A 23626-nucleotide genomic window follows, 5' to 3' on the forward strand; every position below is an offset into this window, starting at 1 on the left:
GGCCTCTCACCCAACGTAAAATTCCGGCCAGTGCCCCAGGTGTGGTTTCACCAAAACGCAATATAATTGCAGCAAGACTTCCTTACTCTTATACTCCAATTGCTTTGCAATAACTTTAAATTGCTGTTGAAAATACTACTTTAGTATGGAGACAAATCAGAAGAATAAATTTTTCCATATATTTTTATTCAAGAGGCTTAATGTTTGCTTGCTGTGGCACTTATTAAACTTGATTTTCCTGACTGTTCCTACTACTTTTTGTCCTAATGCTGGTTTCCCTGATGTTCTGGCAACATCTGAGGAATTTTCTAGTGAGAGTGATTGCGAGAACAGCTACTCGGGAGAGGTGTGAAGATGATGGCTGGCTTTGTTGTATGGCATTTCTTGATTAGCCTTGGCTTTTTGGGGTTGCCCTTAGCATTCTAAGTTAGAAAACGTCATTAGCAGGACATACTGCTAATGCCAGAGCTGTTTTTCCATTAATTTCCACCATCCGATATGATTCCACTCAAGGCCACAGTGAAAGTATGTTTATGTTTTTGCATGGGGTATTTTCCACAAAGGGCAAGAAAACATTTTGATATTGTGCATTTGTGATACTGTTTTTTTAAGACAGTTTGTGTCAATCCAAAATTAAACTAAATTGGCCTGGGATATAGACAACTAGCAAACTATCATAATAATCTTCGAAATTTCAGGACGATTGACACTTGTGTTTCTCCCCGCTCTGTTGTGGCTGTATGAAGCCAAATATATGACACAATAGAGTGGTGCAGTGGCTTAGAAATTGGATCCAAAACCAACCCAGACTGCTAGGTTGAAAGTCTCTGCTGTCTGCTGGCTGGAAAAGTGGTTATGTGACATGAATTTGGTCAGTCTCAATTTGGTTTCCAACTTATTATTTGACATTAATGGAAACCTCACTTGGAGCGATCACATGAAGTTTGATGTAGGAAAAGGTGAAAAAGTGACATATGGAAACACAGAAACATAGAAAATAGGAGCAGGAGTAGGCCATTCGGCCCTTTGAGCCTGCTCTGCCATTCATTATGATCATGGCTGATCATCCAACTCAGTAACCAGTTCCCGCTTTCTCCCCATACCCTTTGATCCCTTTAGACCCAAGAGCTATATCTAACTCCTTCTTGAAAACATACAATGTTTTGGCCTCAACTGTTTTCTGTGGTAGCGAATTCCACAGGCTCACCACTCTCTGGGTGAAGAAATTTCTCCTCATCTCATTCCTGAAAGGTTTACCCCGTATCCTTAGATTATGACCCTTGGTTCTGAACTCCCCCACCATCGGGAACATCCTTCCTGCATCTACCCTGTCAAGTTTTATAGGTTTCTATGAGAGCCCCCCCTCACTCTTCTGAACTCGAGCGAATATAATCCTAACTGACTCAATCTCTCCTCATACGTCAGTCCCGCTATCCCAGGAATCAGTCTGGTAAACCTTCATTGCACTCCCTCGATAGCAAGACCATCCTTCCTCAGAAAAGGAGACCAAAACTGCACACAATATCCCAGGTGTGGCCTTACCAAGGCCCTGTATAATTGCAGCAAGACATCCCTGCTCCTGTACTTGAATCCTCTCGCTATGAAGGCCAACATACCATTTGCCTTTTTTACTGCCTGTTGGACCTGCATGCTTACCTTCAGCGACTGGTGTACGAGAACAACCAGATCTCGCTGCATATTCCCCTCTCAGTTTATAGCCGTTCAGATAATAATCTGCCTTCCTGTTTTTGCTACCACGTTATACTGCATCTGCCATGCATTAGCCCACTCACTCAACTTGTCCAAATCACCCTGAAGCGCCTCTGCATCCTCCTCACAACTCACCCTCCCACCCAGTTTTGAGTCATCTGCAGATTTGGAGATATTACATTTAGTTCCCTCATCTAAATCAGTAATATATATTGTGAATAGCTAGGGTCCTAGCACCGATCCCTGCTGTACCCCACTAGTCACTGCCTGCCATTCAGAAAAAGACCTGTTGATTCCTACTCTTTGCTACCTGTCTGCCAACCAATTTTCTATCCATCGCAATACACTACCCCAATCCCATGCGCTTTAATTTTACACGCTAACCTCTTATGTGGGACTTCGTAGAAAGCCTTCTGGAAGTCCAAATAAACCACATTCACTGGCTGTCCCTCATCAACTCTACTAGTTACATCCTCGAAGAATTCTAGTAGATTTGTCAAGCATGATTTCCCTTTCGTAAATCCATGCTGACTCTGCCCAATTCTACCACTGTTCCCTAAGTGCTCTGCTATAAAATCTTTGATAATGGACTCTAGAATTTTCCCCACTACCGACATCAAGCTGATTGGTCTATAATTCCCTGCTTTCTCTCTACCTCCCTTTTTAAATAGTGAGGTTACATTAGCTACCCTCCAATCTGTAGGAATTGTTCCAGAGTCTATAGAATCTGGGAAGATGACCACCAATGCATCCACTATTTCTAGGGCCACTTCCTTAAGTACTCTGGGATGCAGACCATCAGGCCCTGGGGATTTATCAGCCTTCAATCCCATCAATTTCCCTAACATCATTTCTCTACTAATACTAATTTCCTTCAGTTCCACTCTCTCACTAAGCCCTGTGTTCCCCAACATTTCTGGTATGTTATTTGTGTCCTCCTTTGTGATGACAGAACCAAAGTATGCATTTAGTTGGTCAGCCATTTCTTTATTCCCCATAATAAATTCCCCTGTTTCTGACTGTAAGGGACCTACATTTGCCTTCACCAATCTTTTTCTCTTCACATACCTATAGAAACATTTACAGTCAGTTTTTATGTTCCCCGCAAGCTTGCTCTCGTACTCTATTTTCCCCTTCTTATTCAATCCCTTGGTCCTCCTTTGCTGAATTCTAAACTGCTCCCAATCCTCAGGTCCATTGTTTTTTCTGGCAGATTTATATGCCTCTTCCTTGGATCAAATGCTATCTCTAATTTCCCTTGTAAGCTATGGTTTGGTTACCTTTCCCGTTTTACTTTTGCACCAGACAGGGATAAACAATTGTTGCAATTCATCCATGCGCTCTTTAAATGTTTGCCATTGCCTAGCCACCATCATCCCTTTAAGTAACGTTTCCCAATCCGTCATCGCCAACTCGCGCCTCATAACCTTCGTAGTCTCCTTTACTAAGATTCAGGACCCTAGTCTCAGAATCAACTATGTCACTCTCCATCTTGATGAAGAATTCTATCATATTATGGTTGCTCATCTCCAAGGGGTCTCACACAACTAGATTGTCAATTATTCCTCTCTCATTACACAATACCCAGTCTAGGATGGCCTGTTCTCTAGGTGGTTCCTCAATGTCTTGGTCCAGAAAACCATCCCATATACACTCCAAGATTTCCTACTCTATGGTATTGTGACTAATTTGATTTGTGCAATCTATATGCAGATTAAATTTACCCATAATTACAGATGTTCCTTTATCACATGCATCTCTAATTTCATGTTTAATGCCATTCCCAACATCACCACTACAGTTTGGGGGTCTATATATAAACCCCACTAATGTTTTTTGCCACTTAATGTTTCTCAGCTCTACCCATACAAATTCCACATCATCAGTGACACTATAGAGGGCACTTTTCTGAGGTTGGGACTCATCAGAACATAAGAATATAAGAAACAGGATCAGAAGTAGGCCATATTTGTTGTTGGAGCAAAGCAAAGGGGAGTTTCTTCTCCATCTGGCACTGCTTTATCAGATCTGAGAATGCTTGATGCTGCTACTGTTTGAGTGAAATAGGAAGAGTTAATTCCGGGAATTGTGTCTTTTTAAAAAAAGAATAGGAAGTCCAGCTACTTCACGTAGACTTCAAAGTAAAACAGAACGATTACATAAAATAGGTTGATAACCTCAGCTTAAATAAAACGGGAGCTTAATATAAGACTCGGGTCAAACTAGATCCATCTTCATTTGCCAGTAATGAATACAAAAAACAATAGTTTATTTGGATACCATGGTAGAATAAAGGTTTGTCCTTGCACTTTTCTGCATGCTTCCATTCTGATCTTTCATGCACAGGTCACCAATTGAAAGGCCATGCATTCTCTCATGGGGAATGAGTTAAAATAAGATGATGATGACCTGAATCTCTTTTGTCCACCTCTAATCTCTTGGTTTAATGAGCAAGATGCCTGAAATCAGACTGTCTACTTATCTGCTTTCGTGTAGAGCTCATGGGCAACTGAAAGAAGGAGAAAATTTCTTTTTTATCGTTATTGAAAATATTTTTAAACATTTTTTTAAATGGAACAGTGTGCAAGAACCCAAATGCAGAGCAGTTTGTACTAAGTTTACATTAAAATGAATGCTTTCTACAAGGAAGGAAACAACTGAGCCATTATGTTCCTGATTGTCTTCATATTTAATCCATTGATTTTTTATGTTGATTTTCTATTTAGCTTGGCATATGAGGCACAGAAATAATGTGTTCCCTTTCAGTGCTGAGATAAATAAGCTGTCAGTTGTTAATCACACCCAGGAGGTAACTTACAATGATTTTTATTTGTAATTTCTACGCATGAAACACCTGTTTTTTTGTAATTTTTGTAGCTTACTAATATTAACTGCTAGGATTTATGAAAACAAAATCTAAATGTGTTATTTCAATGACTCTGATCTCAAATTACAGTGTTTTCTACAGCTAATAGTTTAATTCCAACAGCTCCCACTGCAGGGAACGCTCGACTTCAGGGATTACCTGCAGAAGCCTTTCAAATTTATCTGCTCTGACTTAGGTCTGTACCTGATTAAATGAGGACAGTTTTGATAGACGTTATCTCTGAGATGTATTTGTCACCTGGGACATGTAAAGTCCTCACATTGATTTCTTGCTGTTATCAACTTTCACAGGAAGAGCCTTATGTGATGTTTAAAAAGTCTGATAAACCTCTTTATGGAAATCGTCGATTTGAGGGATTCTGCATTGACCTACTGAAAGAGTTGTCCAATATCCTCGGGTTTACCTATGAGATCAGACTGGTGGATGATGGGAGATATGGAGTTCAGGATGAAAAAGGGCAGTGGAATGGAATGGTCAGGGAACTGATGGATCATGTAAGTAGTTCATGCTTGGAATTATTATAAATACAGTAAAAAGAAGAAAGACTTGCATTTCTATCATGCCTTTCACAACCTTAGGATGTCCCAAAGCACTTTTCAGCCATTTTAAGAACTTTTGAAATGTAGTCACTGTAGGACTAGTACCATAGGTGGTCTTCATAATGCTGGTTCAGGGGAGGATATGTTTAAGGTAGGTGTCACAAGGGATATGCTATTAAAAGAATATTTCTTATATAATTTCTATGGGACAGTACACATTATATCAGTATTGTTTGTATCTTGGTGCTATAATGAGATGCAGGGAAAATGTAAAGAAGAATTACTTGACTGTAGAGGCCACGTGAGTTATTTTCATTTTACATACTTCTAATTTCATGCTTGAAATAATTGATTTTTTTAGTGTAATCTAAAGAGACGGTGTTGACATGGGAGCTGACTTGCAAGATGCTTTACCATGTTTTCAAGTTGGGGAGGATGCTGTAATGTCATTACACTGTCTATTGAAACTACCACTTCTATTGTGCTATTCCTAGCCCCTGATATTTACTTGGAGTCACAAAGAGAGTGGTGGGGGAGGGGATGATGTATCGAAGTATGGGTTTGACAGGACGTCTTTTAAATTTTTTCAACATGTCTCCCACTGGACAGCCAGCTAGCCTGTCAAGCCTGATATAGTAGTGGGTACGGTAGAATGGTGGTTATGTTACTAGACTAGTAGTTCAGAGGCCTGGACAAATGATCCAAAGACATGGGCCAGAATTTTACAGCCCCCCAATGAGTGGGTTGGTGGTTGGTGGGGGAGGGGCATAAAATTGAGTGGGAAGCGGGGGTGGCCATTCCTGACGCCTTCTCACCCCCGCTGCAATTTTACATGGGGCGATGGTGGGAGCGAGAAACAGCCCACCCATCCCGTCAAGGTTCTTAAGTGACCAATTAACTGCCACTTAAGGGTCTCCTCCAGCCGCCGCTGGTATTTTACCCATGGGTAAAACCTGGCGGTCTTCTTGCAGGCTGGGCGGGGGCACTCCTGGGCGGGCAGCCTGTGAGCCTGTGCCCCATGGGGGGCTGCTTCCAAAGATCCAACTGACCCCACCGCACAGCACTGCACCACACCCACCCGGCCCCAAACGACCCCCCTTGCCTCGCCAGGGCTCGGCTGGTTGTCCGTGGCGAGGCCCCAAAAAACTTACCATTGTTCTGGGGTTGTCCTTCCTCTTCCTTTTGATGGCACTGCTGGCACTAAGAGCTGCTGGCTTGCTGATTGGCCGTCAGCTCCATTGGGTGGGACTTCCTGCCTGAAGGAGGTGGAAGCCTCGTCCAAGGCCAATTAAGGGCTTGGGGAGTGAAAAATCCCAGTGTAGCTCCCCAGGCCCGGTGGAGGCGGGCACGCCACCGACTTTTCGGCCAGTAGGAAGGGCCTCCCGCCCAACATAAAATTCCGGCCATGAGTTCAAATCCCACCATGGCACTTCAGAATTTAAATTCAAGCAATTAAATAAATATGGAATAAAAAGCTAGTATCAGTTATGGTGACCATGAAACTACAAGAGTATTGTAAGTACCCATCAGGTTTAGGGAAGGAAATCAGCCATCCTTACCCAATCTAGCCTAAATGTGATTTCAAACCCATAGCAGTATGGATGGTTGACTGACTCTTAACTGACCTCTGAAATGACCAAGCAGGACTCTCTGTTATATTAAGACAATTAGGGATGGGCTATAACTGCTGGCCTTGCCGGTGATGCCCACATCCCATAAATGAATAAAAAAACAGCAGAAGCGTACATTGTACAGTATTCTCATACGTAGAAAGATGTCTCAGAACAGTTTTCAGAGTGGAATACTAAGATGCACACCAAGTAGAAGTACCTTAACTGCCTTCATATGAGATTGCTATGTAGCTGGCTGTCTTGCCAGTGCAGAACATTTACCTTCAGCAGACTTACTTTTTGGTTAATCTCTGAAATAGGATTTTCAGTAAGACACTGATTTCATGTGGAGAAGGATTCATATTTCCTGATTCTCAAACCGATTTCAACACTTGATCACACAGACATCAAAACAGCAATCTGCTCGATATTTATCTGGTCTTAAAACGGATGCTGTGCTCATTACAGCATTCATTAAAATGATTTATTTTCTCTGTTTGAATGATGTAACATTGTTCAGATGTTAGATGTTCCTGCTCACTGTTCATCTGGCACAATTTGAAAGGATTTCAAGTCCCTGTTTACTTGTGGATTGGTTTTAATGTTTCTTGCTGGCTCCTATTCCACTTGTAGCAAATTGAGGAGTGCAGTGCAATCACTGCTATTTTTTGAATTCAATGTTGAATTATATTGAGAATTGCCATTCTGGCTTGTGAAATGCCATGGTCATAAAGACAGCTGCTTAAGAAGATAAGAAACAACATACTATAATTACCATTAGCATTATCTTTACCAGAGGCACTTCAAATTATGCTCATTTTCTTAGGGGCACAAGCGCTAGTAGGCATGTTTTAAAGGCTTTTCATATCAAAAAAATCTAATTTACAAAGAAACCAACGAGTGCATCAATGAAACTATTAAATGGTTCAGTCTTTTTTTAAAGTCATTTTCAATGATTTTAAATCAGATTACTCACAGGACTGGATGTACTTATTAAAAATGCTTATTTTTGCTGAATTAATAAAACTGCACTATGTTACCACTGTTAAATACCTCAAAGAATATTTTTTTAACTGGACGATAAAGAAAGAATTACGTTCTATTACGCAGCCCAGTTGTGCTGGTTCATAGAAGATGTCACATTTATGATTGTGCAAATAAATTTTAGTGACAACTTGAACCGTAGCCTGATCAGCACAATCTCAAGTGCATTCAATTTCCCGATTGCACCCAAAGTGGAAACTCTACCCGCTCCAAATTATTCCTCAGTAAAGTTGCAATAATAATTGTATAATAATAATAAATGTAAATACTTGGCTATGAATATGATTAGGCATCAACAGCACAGTGTTGGTTCTGTTACTGACTCATATATGGGCTGAAGTTTATCAGTCTCTCGACGCTATGGGTCGTGGTGGGGAGGTCTGTAAAATGCTTGCGGGAGTGGCTGGCCTTGACCCACAATGCCGAGAAGACCCTGCTGGATATTAGCGGCGGTGGCAGGGCCTCGGTGTGGCCCCAGGACCTTCATTAACATATTGAAATTAGATAAATTACAATGCAAATTAACCTGCCTGCCACCACCCGCTGTCCCACACTGATTTTATGGCCAACCGGCTGTAACTTGCACGCCTTCAGGACTCTGTTGGGGTTCTGAGACAAGACACTGTTGGGGAGGGGGAGGAATAAAATTATTAGAGCGGGTGGGGTAGGGGGAGCTGGGAAAACTATTCCTATTGATTGTGGGGATGGTGGGAAGGGGTTAAAGGGCAAAAGTGAAGAGGTTGGGGGGAAAATTGGGGTTGGGAATAAAGTTCATTTTGTTCATATTGCCCGGAAAACAAACATTGGGGGGCGGGTGGGAAAGGACCTCCAGCATTTATTTCAGTTTTTAAACATAGTGCACCACAATATCACTTTACAAATTACCTTTACTTCTAAGGGCTTAAAGCCCTTATGGTGCCGGTGCCTGCGTGGCGGCGCCAGACACCGTTGCCGGGGACGTGGCGGCCGCCCTCTTTACGTCATCGGGGGCGGCCGCTCCACACCCTCCATTTAAATGAGCCTCCACGCGTAATATCGCGGTGGCTCAGCGGCGGCACTCCTGTGTCGGAAGGCTGCCGACTTCACAGTGCGTCGCTGCTGATAAAGCACATAAACAAACCAAACATTGAATAGAATTTTGCGGAACACCTCCGCTCAGTCCGCAAGCAGGACCCTGACCTTCCGGTTGCTTGCCATTTCAACACTCCCCACTGCTCTCATGCTCACATCTCTATCCTGGGATTGCTGCAGTGTTCCAGTGAACATCAACGCAAGCTGGAGGAACAGCATCTCATCTACCAATTAGGCACACTACAGCTTGCCGGACTGAACATTGAGTTCAATCATTTCAGAGCATGACAGGCCCCCCATTTTACTTTCATTTTTAGTTATTTTTTCTGTTTTACACTTTTTACATTTTTTTTGTATGTTTATTTTATTACATCTTAGTTTGTTCAGTTTGCTTACCCACTGTTTTTTTTCATGTTTGTACTTGCTGCTGCTCAATATTCAGTCCGTTAACACCCTATCTGTACTAATGCTTTGCCTTTCAACACACCATTAACATATTGTTTGCCTTTGCTCCATGACCTTCTGGTCAGCTATTCTGTGGCCTTGTCCAATCTACACCTTCTCCTTTGTTATCTCTTGCCCCATCCCTGCTTTACTTGCTTATAACCTTTGATATTTCTAATATTTGCCAGTTCCGAAGAAGGGTCACTGACCCGAAACGTTAACTCTGCTTCTCTCTCCACAGATGCTGCCAGACCTGCTGAGTATTTCCAGCATTTCTTGTTTTTATTTCAGATTTCCAGCATCTGCAGTATTTTGCTTTTATTGAATAGAATTAGTTGATGGGGCTAAACACTGGCCTCTTACCTCTATGACCTTGTTTTGAATTTGCCCTACGTCTCTGTAAAGCTTCGACATGTGTTTGGGCGTCTCAATCCAGTTTTCTTGTGAACATGGACCTACAAAGCAAAACTACCTGTAATTTGGGAACTAAATTAGCGATTTGCACACAGTAAGGCACCAGATGGCTTGGACAACCGCAAGTGCATGAAGCGTCGCCAGCTAGAGCAGCTCGAGCTGCAGGTATCGGAGCTTGAGCGGCGGCTGGAATCACTACGGTGCATTCGCAAGGTTGAGAGTTTCATGGGTAGCACATCTCTGGATGTGGTCACCCCGCAGCTTAAGAGAGTGCAGGCAGAGAGGGACTGGGTGACAACCAGGCAGTCGCGGAAGACCAGGTAGATAGTGCAGGGTTCCCCAGAGTGCATCTCGCTCTCCAACTAGTATTCAGTTCTGAATACTGGTGAGAGTGCTGGTTCCTCTGGAAAGTGCAGGCACAGCCAAGGTCAGAGCACCATGGGTGGCTCAGCTGTGTGGGGGGCAGGGGGGTGGGGGGTGGTGGTTGTAAGGAGAAATGGTGGTACGGGATTTGCTAGTGAGGGGAACAGGCAGGCACTTTTGTGTTTTGCGTATGTGGCTGGAGAGATGGTGCAGGAGGGAGAGCTTTAGATTCTTCAGGCATTGGGACTGCTTCTGGGGGAGGTGAGACCTTTAAAAAACGGACAGGTTTCACCTCAAGTGGGCTGGGACTAATATCCTCGTACTGTTGGAGAGAGTTTAAACTAGCTTGGCTGGGGGAAGGGTGCCGGAGAACAGATTCAGAAGGGAGAAAAGAAAAGTTGGAAATGGAAGACAGAAAATTAGTGAACGATTTTGTAAAGCAGAGGAAATAAAAACTAGAAATAAACAACAAGGGAGTTTGACAGTGTTAAATGGTATATACTGCAAAGCAAACATTCGAGGGAATAAGGCAGATGAGCTGAGAGCTCAAAAGGCGGTGGAAGCAGAGTCTTTGAATATTTTTAAGGCAGAGGTAGATAGATTCTTGATAAGCAAGGGGGTGGAATGTTATTGGGAGTAGGGGGAAATGTGAAGTAATCAGTTCAGCCACGAACTTATTGAATGATGGAGCAGATTCAATGAGCCGAGTGGCCTACTCCAGCTCCTAATTTGTATGTTTGTATGTTCGTAGAAAAAAGGTAAGCATATGACAGATACATAGAAACATAGAAAATAGGAGCAGGAGTAGGCCATTTGGCCCTTCGAGCCTGCACCGCTATTCAATACTATCATGGTTGATCATCAAATCTCAGTACCCTGTTCCCGCTTTCTCCCTGTATCCCTTGATCCTTTTAGCCCTAAGAACTATATGTAACTCTTTCTTGAATATATTTAATGATCTGGCCTCAACTGCTTTCTGTGGTAGAGAATACTGAGGGCTCAGTAGTGCAAAAAGCCTAGATGAGCATAAAAAGTGTAGGGGTGAAATTAAAAAGGAAATTAGGAATGTAAAGGGAGGGCATGAAAAATATTGTAAAAAATAAAGTAAAATTAAGGGAAACCCCAACATTTTTATAAATACATAAATAGCAAGAGGATAACTTAAAAAAAAGAGTAGGGCCCATTAAGTACTCTGAGGGTAACCTGTGTGGAAGTTATGGGTATGGTTCTTAATGAATACTTTCCATCTGTTTTCACAAAAGAAAGCGATGATACAGACATTGCAATCAGGGAGGAGGATTGTGAAATATTAGTTGAAATTAACATAGTGAGAGAGGACGTATTAAGGGGTTGAACATCTTGGACAGTGGATAAATCCCCAGGCCCGGCTGAAATGTTTACTTGGCTGTTAAGGAAAGGAAGAAGAAATAACGAAAGTTCTGACCATCATTTTCCAATCCTCTCTGACTACAAGTGTGATGCCAGAGGACTGGAGGACAGCTAAGGTTGAACCATTGTTTTAAAAGGGAGAAAGGAATAGACTAAGTAATTACAGGCCAGTCAGCTTAATCTCAGCAGTGGGAAATTTTTTGGAAAAAATCTGAGGGACAGGATAAATAACAGCTGTGAGGAGAGATGATATGCTAAATGAATCATCAAATGAGGCCATATGGGTTGAGCTCAGAAATAAAAAAGGGGCAGCCACACTACTAGGAGTGTACTATAGACCCCCAAATAGTGAGAGGGACATAGAAGAACAGATATGTAAGCAAATTTCTGAGTGCAAAAACAATAGGGCAATAATAGTTGGGGATTTCAACTACCCTAATATCAACTGGGATACAAACACTGTGAAGGGCACAGAGGGCACAAAATTCTTGAACTGCATTCAAGAGAACCTTTTATGCCAGCACGTAAAAGCCCAATGGGAGGGGGCACAATTCTAGATTTAATCTTAGGAAATGGAACTGGGCAAGTGGATAATGTAGCAGTGGGTGATCATTTTGGAGATAGTGACCATAATACAGTTAGATTTAGAATTATTATGGAAAAGGACAAAGAAAGAACAGGAGTAAAAGTTCTAAATTAGGGGAAGGCAAATTTTACAAAGCTGAGAGGTGATCTGGCGAAATTGGACTACAGCTGCTTGAAGGAAAATCAGTGGCAAACCAGTGGGATGCATTCAAAAGCGATAACCTATGGGCACTGTGTAGATATGTGCCCACAAAGAAAAAGGGTGGTACTGCCAAATCTAGAGCCCCTGGTTATCTAGAAGCATACAAGGTAAGATAAAGCAGAAAAAGAAAGCTTATGACAGTCACAAAAAACGTAATACTTTAAAAAGCATAGAGGAGGATAGAAAGTGCAGGGGTGAAGTAAAAAATGGAAATTAGGAAAGCAAAGAGAGGACATGAAAAAATATTGGCAAGTGAAATCAAGGAAAACCCAAATATGTTTTATCAGTACATTAAGAGCCGGCAGTGGCATAGTGCTAATGTCGCTGCAGGGTTTAGTACTAGGTCCTTTGTTTTTGTGGATGTATATCAACGATTTGGGCTTGAATGTAGGGGGTATGATTAGAAAGTTTGTAGACGATATAAAAATTGGGCATGTGGTTGATAATCTAGAAGAAAGCTATAGACTGCAATGCATTTGGGGAAGGCTAACAAGGCAAGGCAATACAGAATAAATGGTAGGATTTTAAGAAGTGTAGAAGAACAGAAGGATCTTGGAATGCAGGAATCTACAGATCCCTGAAGGTGGCTGGACAGGTAGGTATGGTGGTCAAAAAGGCATACGGGATACTTGCCTTTATTAGTCGAGGCATAGAATATAAGAGCTGGAGGTTATGCTGGAAGTGTATAAACGAGACAAGGAGGCCAAAGGAGGAGGAGAAAAAGAAGAAGAAGAAGAAGTAGAAGAAGAGGAAGATAAATACACTAGTTAGGCTCCAGCTGGAGTAATACATGCAGTCTGGTCACCGCATTATAGGAAAGATTGATTGCTGTAGAGAAGGTACAGAGGAGATGTATGAAAACGTTGCCCAAATTGTAGAATTTTAGTTATGAGGAAGGTTTAGATAGGCTAGGGTTGTTTTCTTTGGAACAGAGGAGGCTGAGAGGTCACCTAATTCGCGTGTATAAAATTATTGGGGGGGGGGGTCTAGATAGAGTGGATAGAAAGGCCCAAATCCCCTTGGTTGAGGAGTCCATAACCTGGGGCATAGATTTAGATTAAGAGATAGGAGCTTTTGTGGGGATTTGAGGGGAATTTCTTTTTACCCAGAGGTGGCGGGGAACTAGAACTCACTGCCTGAAAGGGCGATAGAGGCAGAAACCCTCATGACATTTAAAAAGTACTTGGATATGCACTTGAAGTCACATAACCTACAAGGCTACAGAGCGTAGCCGGAAAGTGGGATTAGACTGGCTCTCTTCTTGTTGGGCCAAATGGCCTCCTTCTGTGCTGTAGATAATTCTATGAGATGGCTGATGTGGATTTAGAAAAATGCAACACTGGCATGCTGGTGCAGTAAGAGATAGTCTTCTGATATTGGGTGCTGGATTTTAAGTACCTGACTTGCTGGGAGCAGCAGATGGGACATGGGGGGAGAGTCAGTGGCCTGGCATCATTGGTGGAAAAGTTGACATAATTTCCTGCCCTGTTAAACAAACCATCAGTCACCTGACTTATGCAATTGTGAGTTGCCGATTGAGGGAACTTGCAAATGTCTCGGGCAGTGCCCTGGAATGTTCCAGAGGCAAAGTTGAGGGCGCTGGCGACTTTGACACCACTGGTAAAGTGTTTCCACTAGGTCCAGTTGCTGCAAATATCTACTATCACCTGACATGATGCCCTGAGCTTTCTGAGATACTGGTCTTCCGACATGTCGAGGAAGCTTATCTTCTGCCTGTACGCCTCATGTCTTGGGTATGGCTTCCATGAGCTGCACCTCTCTGCTCATCCCCTTTTTCCTGTAGAGCTCTGGGCTGTTGCTGCTCCAGCTGAGCCTGTCAATGCTGCTGATCATCTGAGTAAATAGCATAAGCCTACCCATGTTGATTTGATAGATCAGAACTCCAACGCAGAGATCAGACAAACAAACCTACAAAATTGTTAAACTAACCTCTTTAGTTGTGAAAGTAACCTTTTAGCACAACTGCTGTGAACAAAGTTTTTCACACAAGCAGTCAAGACAGCAGCTGTGAGTTTTTTTAATTCACTCTTGGAATGTGGCATCATTGGCCAGGCCAGCATTTATTGCTGATTGCTAATGACGCTTGAGAAGGGAGTGGTGAGCTATCTTCTTGAATACAACTGAGTGGCATGTTAGGCTATTTCACAGGGCAGTTAAGAGTCAACCACATTGTTATGGATCCAGAATCACATATAAACCAGACCGGGTAAGGGTGGTAGATTTCCTTCCCTAAAGCAGATTAGGGACACAAATGGGTTTTTCTGACAATCCAGTAATTCCATGGTCATATTTACTAATACTAGCTTTTTCAATTCCAGATTTATTTAATTAACAGCTGTCATGGTAAGATTTGAATTCATGTCTCCAGATCATTAGTTCACAGTTCTGGATTACTAGTCCATTAACATAAGCACTACACTACATTACTGGCATTTATGGCTGTCATGTCTTCAGCCCTCTCAACTGTTCCTGTGTTCCTGACTTGCTGTCACTGGCGAGTTCCAGACCTCGTGGATCCACAGTTAAATTGCAAAAGCCATATTAAAATATCGTTGTAATCGAGTGATTAACATTTTGAAATTGACAACCTGCCTCTCCCAAGGGAGTTGCTCGTACACAGCTTAAAGCGCTGCAGTTAAATGTGGAAGTCGGTGGATTGGAGTTGACTTCCTGACACACTATCAATTTCTTCACTTTTATTCCCCCCACCTGCACCTAAACCCACATACTCCTGCAAGTTAAAATTCAGCCCTGAGTCTGAGATGCATTGTTGGGGAAGAGTGCATGGATTGTGGCTCAGCATTTAACCATTGCTATATCGGGCCTGATGCTGACTCCAGCCGTCAGTTTTAACTTGGGGTAGACATAATGCAAAGCTGGAGGGAAACACTTATGGAGGGTTCAGTATAAGGCTCAGACAATTCCATTGTCAACCCTAACATCCATCACCTTGATGAGCACACAATTACAAAAAAAAAGCAGGTTTACTGGATGTTTTAACGAGTGATAAAATGTTAAAACTTCATGCTTGTGGTTTGTGATTTTATTTGAAGCCCTCATTTAGCTACGTGATTATGATCACTTATTTATTGCAAAAACAATTAAGAAATAGTTAAATACTTCTCATTGCAGCTTCTCCACGTACTTGTTGGTAGATTGTTCTGTTCACAGGTTAGCCACACTGAATAATATTACTAAAGTTTGGTCTTGAATTGCTGGTGCAGTAAACTCACAGGAAGTTCCACTACATATTAAAAATGTCAGTTTAGTCATCCATCTGGGAACAAATAGGTGTGCTTTGGTTCAGTGGTTGTGTTGCTCAGTGCTGATATGAGTGCACTGTTTGCACTCCAATAGGAAGTATCAACTTAAAATTGCTCTGAAAATAATTAGCACAGTAATAGTTTTGCGAAAAAAAAACTTGACATTTATGGCTGCAAAGTGCAGTGTTTCTAGAGTTCAGTCTCTGCTCCTTCGAAAAGAGGGGCTAAAAGATCGAATAAGTACAGTGTGCTCTAATGATGCTATGAACTTCAGGAATGAGGATTGTTTGGATAAGAGCTATCCGCTGAGATCAGGTGCCTAGCTCAAAGTTACTCCAAGGTATCCATTTTCTATTCTTTCGCAACAGAGCGTGGCATGGAGCACATTAGGACAGCTTGTATCATCTGAAACAGTAAGGCTTTGGGCCAAATCACAGGACTCAAGTATGGGTGACTACTTTACCTTTGAGACACTATATGCTGTGCACGATAACACCCATCACCAGGGGAGAAAATATAAGTGTCCAAAGATCTCCACTGACCTGGGATAATACAACTTAGAACTGTAATAAATTTTAAGTTTCAGATGATATTGATAAATTACTCAAAAATGTTAATAAATCATTGAAGCATTAAAATTGTGGTTTACAATGTAACTAAACTGCTTGATATAAGGCAATCCAGCCTTATATATCTATCTACCTATATATAATAAAAGTCTTCTATAGAGTGAACACATCCTGAGAGTGTTGCTGTGCCGAATTGGATTTCTGCCTGTGTTGTATTTAACCATCATTCTTGTAATGCTGGAATAATATCTAAGATTTTAACTCCCAAGGTCACACAGTATTCCTACGAACAGAAAACCACGGCATTAAGTTTGTCAGTTTATCTCATGATGCAAGTTTTTTTTGGGATCTCATGCAGTATCAATTTGAAGTGTTAATTAGCTAATTATCCTGAGGGACCAGTTGTTCCAATTCCAATAATCTTGTGCTACTGTTAAAGATGGTTCCATGTTCTAACAGAACCACTGTGACATCTGGTTGCTTAAAGTGCCATGCTATTCCGTTCTCATTTAGTGTGTGTGGTGGGGGTGGTGTTGGCAGGGAGAAGTCTGGAGATCAGCGAGTCACACATCAAAAGACATGCCCTTAAATCAGGAGTAGCGTCACTGACCGCTCGTTCTATGAAAAGAGAACATCCTTGATTGGCCAGAGTTTTCTGTGATTGACAACATTTTTGTTATTTGTTCTTGGGATGTGGACATTGCTGACAAGGCCAGCATTTATTGCCCATCCCTAATTGCCCTTGAGCTGGCTTCTTGAACCGCTGCAGTCCTTGGAGTGTAGGCATACCAACACTGCTGTTAGGAAGTGTTCCAGGATTTTGACCCAGTGACAATGAAGGAGCGACGATACATTTCCAAGTCAGGATGGTGTGTCACTTGGAGGGAAATGGACGTGGTGGTGTTGCAATGCATCTGCTGCCCTTGCCCTTCTAGGTGATAGAGGTTGCGGCTTTGGAAGGTGCAGTCCAAGGACCCTTGGTGAATTGCTACCATGCATCTTGTAGATGGCACACACTGCTGCCACTGTGCATCAGTGGTGAAGGGAGTGAATGTTGAAGGTGGTGGATGGGGTGCCAATCAAGCGGGTTGCTTTGTCCTGAATAGTGTTGAGCTTCTTGAGTGTTGTTGGAGCTGCACCCATCCAGGCAAATGGAAAGTATTCCATCACACTCCTGATTTGAGCCTTGCAGATGGAGGACAGATATTAGGGAGACAGGAGGTGAGTTACCTATTGCAGAATTCCCAGCCTCTGACCTGCTCTTGTAGCCACAGCATTTATGTCACTGGTCTACTTCAGTTTCTGTTCAATTGTAACCACCAGTATGTTGATAGTGTGGGATTCAGTGATGGTAATGCCATTGAACATCAAGGGGAGATGGTTAGATATTCTCTTCTTTGAGATGGCCATTGCCTGGCAATAGTGTGAAAGGAGGAGGTGGTGACGTAGTGATAGTGTCACGGAATTAGTAACCCGAGAGACCCAGGGTACTGCTTGGAGGACAGGGGTTTGAATCCCACCATGGCAGAAGATGGAATTTGAATTCAATTAATAAAAATCTGGAATTAAAAAGCATGTCTAATGATGGCCATGGTAAAAACCCCTCTGGTTCACTACTGTCCTTTAGGGAACGGAAAACTGCTGTCTTGGTCTGGCCTACATTTGACTCCAGATCCACAGCAATGTGGTTGAATCTGAAATGGCCTAGCAAGCCACTCAGTTGTAGCTAACTGCTATAAAGTCAATAAGGAATGAAACCGGACTGACCACTCGCACCGGCAAAGGCAAACCCAGCCCTGTCGGCCCTGCAAAGTCCTCCTTACTAACATCTGGGGGCTTGTGCCAAAGTTGGGAGAACTGTCCCACAGACTATTCAAGCAGCAGCCTGACATAGTCATACTCACCGAGTCATCTTTTATAGACAATGTCCCAGACACTGCCATCACCATCCCTGGGTATGTCCTGTCCCACCGGCAGAACATACCCACCAGAGGCGGCGACACAGTGGTATATAGTCAGGAGGGAGTTGCCCTGGGAGTCCTCAACATCAACTTCAGACCCAATGAAGTGGCATGGCATTAGGTCAAACATGGACAAGGAAACCTTCTGGAAATTGACACCGACTGCCCTCCCTCATCTGATGAATCAGTACTCCTCCATGTTCAACACCACTTTGAGGAAGCACGGAAGATGGCAAGGGCACAGAATGTACTCTGGGTGGGGGACTTCAATGTCCATCACCAAGAGTGGCTCGGTAGCACCACTACTGGCTGAGTCTCCTAAAGAATATAGCTGCTAGACTGGGTCTGCAACAGGTGGTGAGGGAACCAACAAGAGGGAAAAATATACTTGACCTTGTCCTCACAAATCTGCCTGCCGCAGATGCATCTGTCCTTGACAGTATTGGTAGGAGTAACCACTGCACAGTCCTTGTGGAGACCAAGTCCCGTCTTCACATTGAGGATACCCTCCAGCATATTGTGCAGCACTACCACCATGCTAAATGGGATAGATTTCCAACAGATCTAGCAATGCAAAGCTGAGCCTCCATGAGGCACTGTGAGCCGCCAGCAACAGCACAATTGTACTCAACCACAATCTGTCACCTCATGGCCCAGCATATCCCCACTCTACCATTACCATCAAGCTAGGAGACCAATGAAGGTTCAATGAAGAGTGCAGGAGGGCATGCCAGGAGCAGCACCAGGCATACCTCAAAATGAGGTGTCAGCCTGGTGAAGCTTCAACCCTGGACTGCTTGCATGCCAAACAACATAAGCTGTATGCCATAGATAGAGCTAAGCGATCCCATACCAACGGATCAGATCTAAGCTCTGCAGTCCTGCCACATCCCGTTGTGAATGGTGGTGGACAATTAAACAACTAACTGGAGGGAGAGGCTGCACAAATATCCCCATCCTCAACGATGGGGGAGCCCAGCGCATCAGTGCATTTGGAACAATTTTCAGCCAGAAATGCTGAGTGGATGATCCATCTCGGCCTCCTCCTGAAATCCCCATCATCACAGATGACAGTTTTCAGGCAATTTGATTCACTCCGCATGATATCAAGAAACGACTGAAGGCATTGGACACTGAAAAGGCTATGGGCCCTGACAGCATTCCAGCAATAGTATTGAAGACCTGTGCTCCACAATTTGCTGCGCCCCTTGCCAAGCTGTTCCAGTACAGCACCAAAACTAGCATCTAACCAGCAATGTGGAAAATTGCCCAGGTATGTCCTGTACACAAAAAGCAGGACAAATCTAACAAGGCCAATTACCGCCCCCTCAGTCTACTCTCAATCATCAGGAAAGTGATGGAAGGTGTCGTCGACAGTGCTATCAAGTGGCACATGCTTAGTAATAATCTGCTTACTGGCGCTCAGTTTGGGGTCTGCCAGGGCCACTCAGCTTCAGACCTCATTGGAGCCTTGGTTAAAACATGGACAAAAGAGCTGAACTCAAGAAGTGCGGGGAGGCGTGGCATAGTGGTATTGTCACTGGACTAGTAACTCAGAGACCCATGGTATTGCTCTGGGGAGATGGGTTCAAATCCCACCACAGCAGAAGGTGGAATTTGTATTCAATTAATAAATCTGGAATTAAAAAGCTAGTCTAATTATGGCCATGAAACCATTGTCGATTGTTGTAAAAACCCATCATTAATGTCTTTTAGGGAATGAAATCTGCTGTCCTTACCTGGTCTGGCCTAGTCCTTACCTGGTCTGGCCTACATGTGACTCCAGACCCACAGCAATGTGGTTGACTCTTACATGCCCTCTGAAATCGCCTAGCAAACCACTCAGTTGTATCTAACCGCTAGCACAATGGGTGTACATACCCCACATGGATTGCAGCAGTTCACCCCCACCTTCTCAAGGGCAATTAGGGATGGGGAATAAATGCTGGCCTGGCCAGCGATGCCCACATCCCATGAATGAATTAAAAAAAAGTGAGGTGAGAGTGACTGCCCTTGACATCAAGCCAGCATTTGACCGAGTATGGCATCAAGGAGCCCGAGCAAAACGGGAATCAGGGGGAAAACGCTCTGCTCGTTGGAGTTGTACTTAGTGCAAAGGAAGATGGTTGTGGTTGTTGGAGATCAGTCATCTCAGCTCCAGGACATCACTGCGGGACTTCCTCAGGGTAGTGTCCTCAGCCCATGTTTGACCTGATGCCATAAGACCTCATGGGGTCCGGAGTCAATATTGAGGACTCCCAGGGCAATTCCCTCCCGACTGTATACGACTGTGCTGCCACTTCTGGTGGGTCTGTCCTGCAGGTGGGACAGGGCATACCCAGGGATGGTCATGGTAGTGTCTGGGACATTGTCTGTAAACTATGATTCCGTAAGTGCAACTATGTCAAGCTGTTGCTTGACTAGTCTGTGGGACAGCTCTCCCAATTTTGGCACAAGTCCCCAGATGTTAGTAAGGAGGACTTTGCAGGGTCGACAGTGCTGGCTTGCTGTTGTTGTTTCCAGTGCCTAGGTCGATGCCGGGTGGTCCGTCCAGTTTTATTCCTGTACTTAGGCTTCGTAGTGGTTTTATACAACTGAGTGGCTTGCTAGGCCATTTCAGAGGGCATTTAAGAGTCAGCCACATTGCTGTGGATCTGGAGTCACATGTAGGTCAGGCCAGGTAAGGACAACAGATTTCCTTCCCTAAAGGACATTAGTCATCTCAGATAAGAGACAGTTCAGAGAGAGAGGGGGATGGATTCAGTGTGTGAAAGCTGACATAGTCATCAGCTGCAAAGCCAAATGTTTTAAAGTTCTATGCAAAGCTGGCAAGCAAAGTCAAGATAATCTAAGGTTACAGTGAATAAATTATAGATATATTTAGAAAGAAAGTAAGTTATATCATGGATAGAATGCTTATCTACTGTCTGTAAAGAGGAGAATTTACATGTCAGCTCCTGGTATATTCCAGTATTTGGTTTACAGAGCAAGGGTTCAATGCTATGATCTGTGCACCATTCTATTGTTTATCTATATATTGGGCAGATAAATGGGTTCTTGAGGTCTGCTTAAGGAAGAGACTAGTGGCACTGCATCTGAGAAAATCCAAAAGAGTGATGGTCACACTTGCTGTTTGTAACATGCTTCCCAAACAAATAACACACCTATTATAAAACAAAAGTATCCTCTGAGTTCTTGTGAACCAAAGCATATGAAACCGACTGAATATACGGATGAAGAACACTTTATAGTTTTTGTGGGGGGAACTGTTTAGATTTTTGCTTAATGTTTAATACCAGCAGCAATACTCATCAGTGTCCAATCCAGTTTCCAAGGTGTTGTCTCTCATTGATGCATGATGACTTTCACTCTGCGAGATTTGCTAAGAAACAATTTGCAACTCATTATCTAGCAGTTCTATAACCAATATTATACTGTTACATTGCTTTGCTTCTGTTGACATACTAACTGCATTTTTTTCTCCTCTATTTCTGTCCACAGAAAGCTGATCTTGCAGTTGCACCCCTGACTATCACCTACGTCCGAGAGAAGGTCATTGACTTCTCAAAGCCATTTATGACTCTGGGAATAAGTATTTTGTACCGAAAGCCCAATGGTACAAACCCTGGCGTTTTCTCCTTCCTGAATCCTCTCTCCCCTGATATCTGGATGTATATTCTGCTGGCTTACTTGGGTGTCAGTTGTGTGCTGTTTGTCATAGCCAGGTAACATGATGCCTTCAGTGAGTTTTGGCAATGCCACTACGTTTTTGCAAATGTTGTCAAAAGTCACTGATTTTTTTTGTTGATTTTATCCCCCTTTGTTTTAACACCTCTGTGCTGTTTGTCATCTCTGTCTGAGGTAAACTCTTGCTAATACCGGGGAGGGAATAGAAATGATTTTCAGAAAGACATTTTGACTGGGTTTCTGGTGCAGATAAGTATGTTAAACCAGCATCTCTTTTTTAGTGCCCCTACTGTGCTGCTGACACCGTGTAAACGATGAATGCTGTCCAGAAGAAAAATGAAGGCAGTTAATTGAATTTTACACATTACACCATTTCACTGCACACATTGGTCTGAAGAATAGAAAATGTGGTTTCACAGAAAACAGCTTAAGAAAGGCTATTAATTAGTCATAGCAGGGTTTTTTGTGTGGAACAGGCATAGTAGCAGAGAGATGGTAGTTTATCATGCAGCGCTGTAAATTAGGATAACTATGCACCCATCCCCCACTATTACCAACAAATGCTTTTCACCTTGCTTCAAATGCATGTTCTTGTACATGATGCAATTGCCGCAGTTATATACTGTGCTGGCCAGTGCAATACATACTGCATTTTTTAAGATTAATGTGAGTAGGAGCTGTGATTTATACTATTCAGTGGGAAAACACAAGACTCTTGCACAATATGTACTAAAATGCATATGCAAGATGCTGGCTCTCCTGACTGGTATCTTAAATCTTTTTATGGTGGCATAGTCAGTTCCTTTGTGCTAAATATTTTCTGCTGTTCGTAAAGTTTAGCAAAAGAGTATCATATGAGAAGAGAATGGGAAAATAGCAGAAAGTCTACCGCTTGCATCTTTGCATTTTCACTGATGGTGCAGTTGGCTGAACAAATGTTTTACAGACTTTAAAAAAGGGAATTTTTGGAAAGAGGGCTTTGCATATAAATGAATTAAAATGTCTCCTAGGAGATGATTGCACGAGTAGTGATGTCTGCCTTCCCCAGCAATGTTATATTGTCCTTTCGGCAGCAGAGTGTTGATACTGAATCTGGAGTACCACTGCAGTGTTTGAGTAAAACGATTTAAGCACACTTCAGCCTTGCCCATTGCACCCATCTTTGGTGTCATTGTTCTGGTGTCTTTTCTGAAGATTACCTCTAAAGTATCTTCCAATACATCTTATATTTTTAGTTTTGTAAAGGTGTTCCCCAGAAATGAATCTTGGCGAGTTTATTTGGCAAGAGAAACCAATTCTCTCCTTATCTGATTAGAACTAAAATTGTTATTTATGTGCTTTACTATTGGGGGGAGGGGAAGATTTATGCTACAAAATAGTCATATTTCATAATAACTTTTATAATGTAGTGCAGAAAATAGGATTCTCAGTTATATACTTCGTGCTACTTAAAGTAAAATGTTCATCCTTCTCTACATGAGAAGAAGCAAGCAATTATGTTCATATTTTAAGTACAAAAGCCCAGCCATATGTTTGTAGATTTTACATGAATGGTAACTTGTGGTTACAGCATCAACAACTGCATTAATTGCAGGATTTCAGCTGCCAGTACGAGAGATACATTCTTGCTTCTTTACCTCTAAGTTCTCAGGCAACAGCACAGCACAAGGTATATGAAGTAGGGTCTGGGAGTGAGAGAATAAGCATTTCTAGTCAGTATTATCACCTTCGAGACTATCCAAAAAATGAAATCCGTGCAGAAAACCTTTTGTACCATGACAAACTTGTCAATTGCTGCAATATTTTGGGATGTTCCTGATTTTCATTCCTTTGGTCCAAATCCTTATTTCATATGTCTACATTGATG

At 42.7% G+C, this 23626-nt stretch overlaps 1 protein-coding gene across 2 annotated transcripts in view; it reads left to right on the forward strand.

Annotated features, from left to right (window-relative positions):
* LOC137353107 (glutamate receptor ionotropic, kainate 2) overlaps positions 1-23626 on the forward strand; it is a 575020-nt gene that overhangs the window by 413445 nt on the left and 137949 nt on the right. For both annotated transcript variants that reach the window (XM_068019103.1, XM_068019112.1), the window contains exons 10-11: positions 4888-5091; positions 21574-21797. In XM_068019103.1, coding sequence (XP_067875204.1) covers positions 4888-5091; positions 21574-21797 — 428 coding nt within the window. The remainder of the gene's footprint in view (positions 1-4887; positions 5092-21573; positions 21798-23626) is intronic.

This window comes from Heterodontus francisci, chromosome 3 (assembly GCF_036365525.1).
Source record: "Heterodontus francisci isolate sHetFra1 chromosome 3, sHetFra1.hap1, whole genome shotgun sequence".
Classification (NCBI taxonomy): Eukaryota; Metazoa; Chordata; class Chondrichthyes; order Heterodontiformes; family Heterodontidae; genus Heterodontus; species Heterodontus francisci.